Source organism: Chaetura pelagica, unplaced genomic scaffold (assembly GCF_000747805.2).
Source record: "Chaetura pelagica isolate M959 unplaced genomic scaffold, ChaPel_1.0 scaffold182, whole genome shotgun sequence".
In the NCBI taxonomy this organism is placed as follows: Eukaryota; Metazoa; Chordata; class Aves; order Apodiformes; family Apodidae; genus Chaetura; species Chaetura pelagica.
In genome coordinates, this window is record NW_009952442.1 from 223,387 (window position 1) to 231,752 (window position 8,366).

The following is an 8,366-nucleotide window of genomic DNA, read 5'->3' on the forward strand; positions in this document are numbered from 1 at the left end:
TTTCCCTCTGGTGTCCCCAGCGTTGCCTCCAGCAGCCGGATGACGTGGGGCAGGTCCTCATCCTCCATCCTATTTTGCTGACAGTGGGTTGGGATGCTTGACCTGGATTTCAAGGAGATGCTCTCAGCAGTTGCCCCATGGGACAAAGCCCATGGTCTCTTTGGAGCTCAGCCCTCCCCTTCCTCAACTCACCGAGGAGATTTCCCAGCACTGCCAAACCCTTGGCAGCTCCCGCTGAATTCAAGGGGATGTGGCCAAGCCTACAAACAACACCTGCATCCCCAGGGATGTGTCCCAGCCCTCCCAAGCTCTGGATGCACAGGGGCTTTTTTTTTTCCCCTGTCTTAAATAGAAGGCATTAACAGAACTGAAACCCAGCAGAAAAGACCAAAACCAAATGAAATACTCCAGCTTTGAACTGCTTTGAAGCACCACAAAGCACGTGGAGAGTATCGAAATGCAACGACAGCATGAACAGAGATCACATAAAAACTCAGGAAAAAACCATCCTGACATAGTTTCATAAACTATTCTCTGTTAAATATAATACAGAATATCTCCCAGGATGTTATGGGATAGATGTCTCAGCCTCAAACACAAGAGCAATGCACCATCGCAAACACCAAGGAGGTTTTTAACACACCTCTCTCCCCCCACTGCTGGGTTTTGTTCCCATTTCCAAACATTTCAGCCAGTCCAGCTTTGAATCAACATGGGTTTGTTTTGAGAACAACATTTGCATTTTGGTCTTCTCCAGAGAAGCTGCAACAGAGACCAAAGAGCTGGGAAGTTTAACATGTCTTTGCTAAAGCTGCTGAATCCAAATGGGAACAAAAGCCCTCGGGTATTACCCAATCAGATCCCTGCTTTCCAGCTACTCTAATTATTCCCAACAATGTAAACGTTGGTAATTTATGGGGAAAATCCCCAGAAAATAAACTTTGGGGATGGTGATTCCTACGTTTCCCCCTCCCTGGCAGCAAGATGGATTTGAGTTGTGCACCGTGCAAAACGCCTGAGCAAATACCTGTGCTGCAACAAGCTAAACCTTTTCCTCCCCAGGCACTTATTATGCATCCAAGAAAATATTCCCTGCCAAATTCCCATGTATTTGACTCCCTGTTTTCACCTGCTGAATCACCCAGACCACTCAGCATCCACCACCAAGCCCAGGAAGGACTCATGGAGAGGAAGAACCTTCTCTCCATCCCATCCATTCATGGATGATAGAGCTGGACCCCTCCTTGCTTCTCGTGGCATTGGGCTCTGGGATATCCTTCCTCCTCCTTGGGGGAAAATACTAGGAAAGGCTGATGGAAGGATAAAATACATCTTTTATTCTACCCACAGTGCCAAGATTGACACGGGGGGAGACAGCCAGGCCAGGATGGAGAGCTCAAGCACTTCCAGCCATCAGACTTTAGCGCAGGAATTTCACCACTTATGAAGATTGAACCAGAGAGAAAGACCAAGACCAGAAGCATGTTAAATTAGTTCTAATGAAGACAGATCCTACATAGAATCATTACACATCTTCAAGACAATATTCTGTGGATTTAGCACAGCCCTTTCTGAACTGAAGAACCACTGGAATCTCTTTTAAAAACCAATATAAAGGAGTTAATTTAAAACCAGAAGCAGTTTCAAGTCCCAAGCTTGCTCTCAAGCCCTCCCACGCTGTTTCTCTTCTTCAATTTTCAAGTCTCATCTTCCTGCTCCTCCTCTGCTCCTGCAGCACGTTCAGGAATGGCTCAGGAAATCTTATAAAGGTGATGAATTCCCTACAAGCAGGACAAGCATGGAGTTGGATCCGGCAGCACAGCCAGGAAACAGGAAAGCAAAGAAAAATTAATGTGAATTTTTACACAACACAGATTCTGCTTCTAACACCAGGAGGAGAAACTATGTTATGCATCCAAGAAAATATTCTCTGCCAAATTCCCATGTATTTGACTCCCTGCTTTCACCTGCTGAATCACCCAGACCACTCAGCACCCACCACCAAGCCCAGGAAGGGCCCAGGGAGAGGAGCAACCATTGTCCAAGGCCACAGCTCCTCCTTGGAGCTGAAGGGACCAAGGGGAGGTCTCCTCAAGGTAGATTCAGGATTCCACCTACTGCAAACCAAGCAACTCCTAATACCACAGCTCAAAGCCTCTCCCGAGTGTATTTCACACCAAAATCCATCTTTCTGCACTCCAAAAGCTACAGAGCAACAAGAAATCCAGCAGGATCCAGCCTGTGCATCCACACCTCCATCCAGAGCCAGGAATTCCAGCTCCTGGTGCAGGCAGCTGCAGTGCCAAGGGCCAGGGGGCCACACAACTCAAAGCAGCAACAAGTCCATGCTTTTGGAATCATCCAAAAGGCTGCTGCCTCTTCGCAGCAAGTTTTTAACCTTCTTTTTTTTTAAAAAGGCAGGTAGGGCAGCTCCAGGAGAGGCTGGGAAAGGCGCCAGCTTTGCAGGAATGTTGCTCCACAGTAACATCATCAACCTGCCGTGGTGCGCGGCTCGGGCAACGTGACGCGTGTTCTCATCGTCTTGGGATGTCAGAGCTCATTCATTTCAGGGCCACAGACTCCAAAGTGCTTCATCAGAGGACAGAAGGGAGTTGGGATCACAGCAGGGAGGCTCAAGCTGCATGAAGTCACCAGCAGCTGCCCCGGGGTTGAACGTGGAGGGTGGTCTCCTCGTACAGAGGAACGTCCCACGTCCTCATCTCCTTTGAAGACCTTCTCGTGATGATCCACCTGGGGATTTGATCATTTTCCTGGAGGAACTGGAAGCTATTATGCTTGCACTGATCAAGTATAGAACAAAGGGAGGACTTCAAAGGTTTGAAGATGTTCTGGAAACTATTTAGCACGAGATATCCACCTAAAAGGGCTGTCACACCCTCCTCAGCGTGGAATTTCTGCCAATTAATGCTGCGATTTATGTTGGAAAGAGGCAAAGGGAGGAGAGAGGGTCCCCCTGGCAGCCACAGCCAGACACCCTCCAAGTGCTTTGGGGTACCAAACCCTCAGAAAAGCTAATCTCACTATCCTGTACAACATGGACAGGCTGATGACCACAAACAACAGTGATCAGAGAAAAAGGGATCCATGTGGAGATGTTCTGGAGGGATAAACAGCAGGATTAGAGACTCATGGGGATAAAAAGAGTAGTAAGAAGGAAGAGAAAGGAGCAGGCACAGCTGGATGGATTGAGCATCAGGGAAGGGACAAGGTGACAGAGAGAGGAGGGTGCACAGGATCATGTCCTGAAGGTTCTCTCCTGCTAGATCTGATATTCCATGACCTGAAGAGACATTTGCAAGTAGCTGAGCACCCAGGGAGTTTAGGAACGTGTTTGTCTGGGACAGGGGCAAAATTGAAGCCATCAGATATAAGCACCCTGTGAAGGTGCAAACCCAGAGCTGGATGTGACCTTAGCAGCTTGAAATTCATCTCATCAGTGCCCCCCTGACTGCTCTTACCACATGGAGAAGGGATTTGAGCAGCAAACATGGTGGGAGAAGCTGCTCTGCTTCAAAGGTGGTGAAGGCCAACACTCTGCTGAGGTGCAGGGCATCTCCCAGAGATGGAGATCTCTCTCTTTCTCACCAAATCATCCCAGTGAAAGGGTTGCCTGCTGCAAGCCATGTGAACAAGACACATTGCCAAATGAGGGATGTTATTTAGGGGACATTTGTATTTCCTCTTTGTGTTTAAAACCCTGCTCGGTGTCGACCACGGTTATTATTTGCCATGTTAACACCCAGCAGGATGGTTTGGGATTTGAGCAACATCAGGTCAGAAAAGCTGTGACCTTTTAGATTAAGGACAACAGACAACCTGCCATTGGAGGTGTCAGCAGGACCCAGCCATCAATCTAAGTATATTCCAAAATATCCTAATGGAAAAAAATCCAAAGTATGAAGATGACCCTTCCTTAATGGGAGAAAACTATGCCAGAGGGGTAGCTCTGCACTTCCTTCAGAGGTTGGGATCTACTTGCAGCCATTACTTATGCAGGGCTCAGGGTTTCAGCTGCCTGCACTTCCTTCAGAGGTTGGGATCTACTGGGTCCTTCCAGGCATTACTTATGCAGGGCTCAGGGTTTCAGCTGCTTTTGGGCAGCTCTGCTGGCAGCACCAACATTTGGGGGGGTGAGGATCCCTGTTCTGCTAAGGGAGCAGGCTCAGCAGCCCCAGACTCTGGTCCTCTGGCTCTTGCTGGTGCTTCCTGCAAAAGCACAGGCCAAGGAGCTCATAAATCTGCACGAACCCTTGAGGAAAGGGAAGGTTGAAAGAGAAATACAAAAAGGAATTGATTTTTCTGAGGCATCTGAGCAGAGCTGGAAACCAAAGGCAGGACAAAGCCCCATCTGAGCCCTCCTGCTGCTCCTCTACCTTTGCACACCTGCTTTGGCAAACACAAACTACCCTGTGCCCAGAATTTACAGATAACTGACATTATCTGTGGTGCTGCTATTTTCATCTCTGCTCCAGAGCAGTACCCAAGTATCTCTGCTGGTGGGGTTTTTTTTTTCCACATGGATGCTCCAGCCACCCACCTCTAGGAGGAATGGGAAGAAGCTCATGCAGTGACATCTTGCAAACCCACCACGAAGCTGCAGCCTTTGACAGCTCCTTCCCACTGCACTGGCTGTTATTAAGGTGAGGGAGAATGGCTTAGGAAAAAAAATAATTTCCTAATATTTTTCCAATCTTTCCAATGATTTCTCCAGCAGATGGGGGCAGACAACTCCCACCCTGACCCTGCAGCCTCTGAGAAGCTGAAGCTCCTTCAATCAGTAACTCGCTGCCTTCACACAGCGCCGCCTTTTTGAGGGGCCTTTTTTTCCAGGAGCCACTCTCCCTTGGGAAAAGCCTCTGGATGCACCTGACTTTTGGAAAAATGAAAGACACACCACAACACTTGAAAATCCCAGAGCCTCTTCCTGAGCTGGGTAATAAATAACCAGGGCACAGGAGGGACAGGCAGCAGTGACAAGGACCCAGCGCTCACTCCCCGACACCCTTTGCAACACCTTCTTCCTTCTCCCCAGGTTCTGTTTCTCTCCAAACTCAAAACCAGAGGGGCTTGGCTTTAGGATCCCAAAATGGTTTTTTCACCATCCTCTTCCCTCTCCCCTTCCCCACCTCCCTGCCCAAAGCAACGGTGCCCAGATCAGAGCTGTGACACTCAAGGATGGGTTTCTCCCTAGAAGATCCACCACCATCCCACCACTTCACCCCACAGGCATTGAACCACTGTGAGAGTTCAACTACTGTGAGGGTGACAGAGCCCTGGGCCAGGCTGCCCAGAGAGGCTGTGGAGTCTCCTTCTCTGGAGACTTTCCAGCCCCATCTGGACACGTTCCTGTGAGATGTGCTCTGGGTGACCCTGCTCTGGCAGGGGGGTTGGACTGGATGATCTTCAGAGACCCCTTCCCACCCGTATGACTCTATAACAGCTCCCCAGGAGCCCACCAGCCCCAGCGCTTCACCAAATCCTACCTTGTGTGAGTAGTGCTGGTCCACGATCCTGGCCAGCCCAAAGTCCCCAATCTTCAGCACCAGGTCCTCCGTGCTGATGAAGATATTGGCCGGCTTGAGGTCGCGGTGGAGGACGTTGGCCGAGTGGATGTACTTCAGCCCCCGCAGCAGCTGGTACATGAAGAGCTTGGCATGCTCCTCAGCCAGCTTCCCTTGCTCCAGCAGCCGCGCCAGGTCCGTCTCCATGTACTCCTGGACGATGTAGACCACGTTGAACTTGAAGAAATCCCCCCTCAGGCTGGTCCCCTTGGGGCCCAACACCTCGTACACCTTGACCACGTTGTCGTGGTCCAGGCGGCGGATGATCTTCACCTCCCGGAAGGCGTGTTTCATGCTCCGTGCATCACCAATGGTCAGCTTCTTCACTGCCACCTTCCTGCAGCTCCTGCTGTCCAGGGCTGAGAGGACCAACCCGTTGGCTCCAAAGCCCAAAGGGTGGAAGTCGAGGAAGCGACAGCCCAGGTCGTAGCCGTAGGCGCTGGCGACGCAGTCGCACTTCTCGGCCATGGTGGGCTCCAGGTTCTCTGGGTTCTTGTTCTTCCTCGGTCACTTGGAAAGCTGGGGGAGTGGAAGGGCTTCCAGCTCACGGGGGTGGGTTGAAATCAAGCACCTCATGGTTCCTTGGAGAAGCTCATGGCTTCAAGAGGAGGTGAGAATAGACACAAATGCACGGACACCGAAGAAATATGTATTAAACTGGGTGAGAAATCCAGGAGGGGCAGAGACCTCCCAAGCAGGGCAGATAAATGCACCCAGAAATCTCCAGCAAAGCAGAAAGGTCCTTGAAAATCAGCACTGCTACATTTTCCTGCCTTGCTTTCCTTCTCTGACGTCCCCAAGACGATGCAGAAGCGCGTGGCTGGTGGAACAGGTGGATGCCCAGCCCTGTGTTCCCAGGGGGTCAGTGCCAGGACAACCAGGAGGCCCCACCACAGGGCAGAGCCCAGAGCAGCCCCATGGTCCCCCTTCTGCCCCAAACCCTCCCTGCCCACAAGTTGTGATGGTGTCTTCCCCACCAAAGAAGAGCATCCAGGCTCCAGATGGGCTTCCCAGTGGTCAGCAAAGCTTCACCTTCCTGGTCACTCTATTTTTGGTACAGTCAGAACCCATCTTCCCCACCAGCAGAGAGAAATCTTGATGGTTTGAAGATCAAACCTCACGTCATCAAGCTGCATTCAGCACAGAACATTCCCACGTTTGCAGTTCCAACAGCTTCTCCTTGTGTATCCTCTGCTGGAGCCACCAAGTGCCATCAGATCTCAGCAGCTCTCCAGAGCAGGTCCCTGTGCTGCCTGGTTCTCCCTCAGCAGGGCTGGATCTTGCTCCTGGAAGGAAAAAGAGGAGATGGATTCATTTGACACCAGCTCTGCCTCCGGAGTGGCTTGCTGAAGGTCAACCATGAGCAAAGCTGTGACCTTTTGGAGACTCATTAATTATCCCCTCCAGAAGCACACACCATTACCAGCAAGTTTCAGCTGGTTAATTTTCCCTTTTCCACTGGTAAGACACAGCAAACTGGAAATTCTCCTTTCCCCTCTGGTGGTTTTTCTATTTGAATCTGTCTGGAAACGTCACAAAGTGATTTAGGGAGGTTTTCAGCTCATCACAACCAACATTGCTTGGGCAAACGAGGTGGGTTGGCACCCCAGCTGGTTTTGCAGAGGCTGAAAAGCTAAAAGCAGCCAATGACAGGGCTCAGTTCTCCTCTTGGTGTCCATCCTCATGAAGATGGAGGAGCAGTGTCATTAACTGTGGGATTTGCAACCCATTAGCAGGGCCTATGACCAGATCTCCCACCAAGAGCACAGGGCAGCAGTCCCCCTACTTCTCCAGCAGCTTTGCTGGTGGTGAACACAGGGGTGGGATGACCTGGTGGGAAAACAGGAGCTGACTTCATCTCTCACCACACCCCTCAAAAGGATCCACGTGGCACCAGGACGCCCCAAAAACAAATGGCCCATCTGTCCAAGTTTAGCCCCTTCTGCCTTCAGAGCCTCCCAGCTTGGCTCTTCCCCTCCAGGAGGTCATGGTTGCACAGAACCAAGAAGTTCTCCACGCAACAACCATATACAAATATGGGATGGGCAGAGAATGGATGGAGAACAGCCCTGAGGAGCAGGCCCTGGGGGTGCTGGGTGATGAGAAACTCCCCATGAGTCCTGGAGCCCAGAACCCACCCGTGTCCTGGGCTGCATCCCCAGCAGCGTGGCCAGCAGGGCCAGGGAGGGGATTGTCCCCTCTGCTCTGCTCTGCTGAGACCCCCCTGCAGGGCTGGGGCCAGGGCTGGGGTCCCCAGCACAGGAAGGATGTGGAGCAGTTCATGGTGAAAATAAAGACGGATGGACCAGAAACGAGTGGGGAGGGATGGAGGCAGGACAGGGACACCCTCCAAGAGCATCTGCCAGCAGCCACCAAGCAGTTTGGCAAACACTGCTTGGTCCTGTAGTCTGAAGCAAAAAATAATTACAGCCTCTCTTCAATTCAGCAATTATCTAACCCTGGCTTTTGCACGCAAGGATTGAACAGAGACAGCAGCTCTCACCACTAGGAAGCAGGACAAGCCAGAGAGGTGCCTCGGTCCTTGGTCACAGGAGGGGAAAAAGGAAGCATGAGGAAGAAGGAGTGAAGGGGAAAAGGAAGGTAAATAAATCCTGAAGCTCTGCAAGGACAGCAGGGAAGAGCATCCCTGTGAATTCCCTTTGCCCATGGAAGGTGACCCCTGTGTTGCAACGCAGCTGCACGGCCGTGGAAAGGGAACACAAGAAGGTGGAGGGGGGTCTGAGGACCACAGGGGGGGTCTGAGGACCACAGGGGGGGTTGAGG

The 8,366-nt window shown here is 51.3% G+C and overlaps 1 protein-coding gene across 1 annotated transcript in view; it reads right to left on the reverse strand.

Annotated features, from left to right (window-relative positions):
• The window catches only part of MAPK4 (mitogen-activated protein kinase 4), a 19,164-nt gene extending 13,114 nt beyond the window's left edge, over positions 1 to 6,050 (reverse strand). Inside the window, exon 1 of the mRNA XM_010008495.1 lies at positions 5,505 to 6,050. Within this exon, the coding sequence (XP_010006797.1) occupies positions 5,505 to 6,050 (546 nt within the window). The remainder of the gene's footprint in view (positions 1 to 5,504) is intronic.
• Positions 6,051 to 8,366: the final 2,316 nt, after the last annotated feature.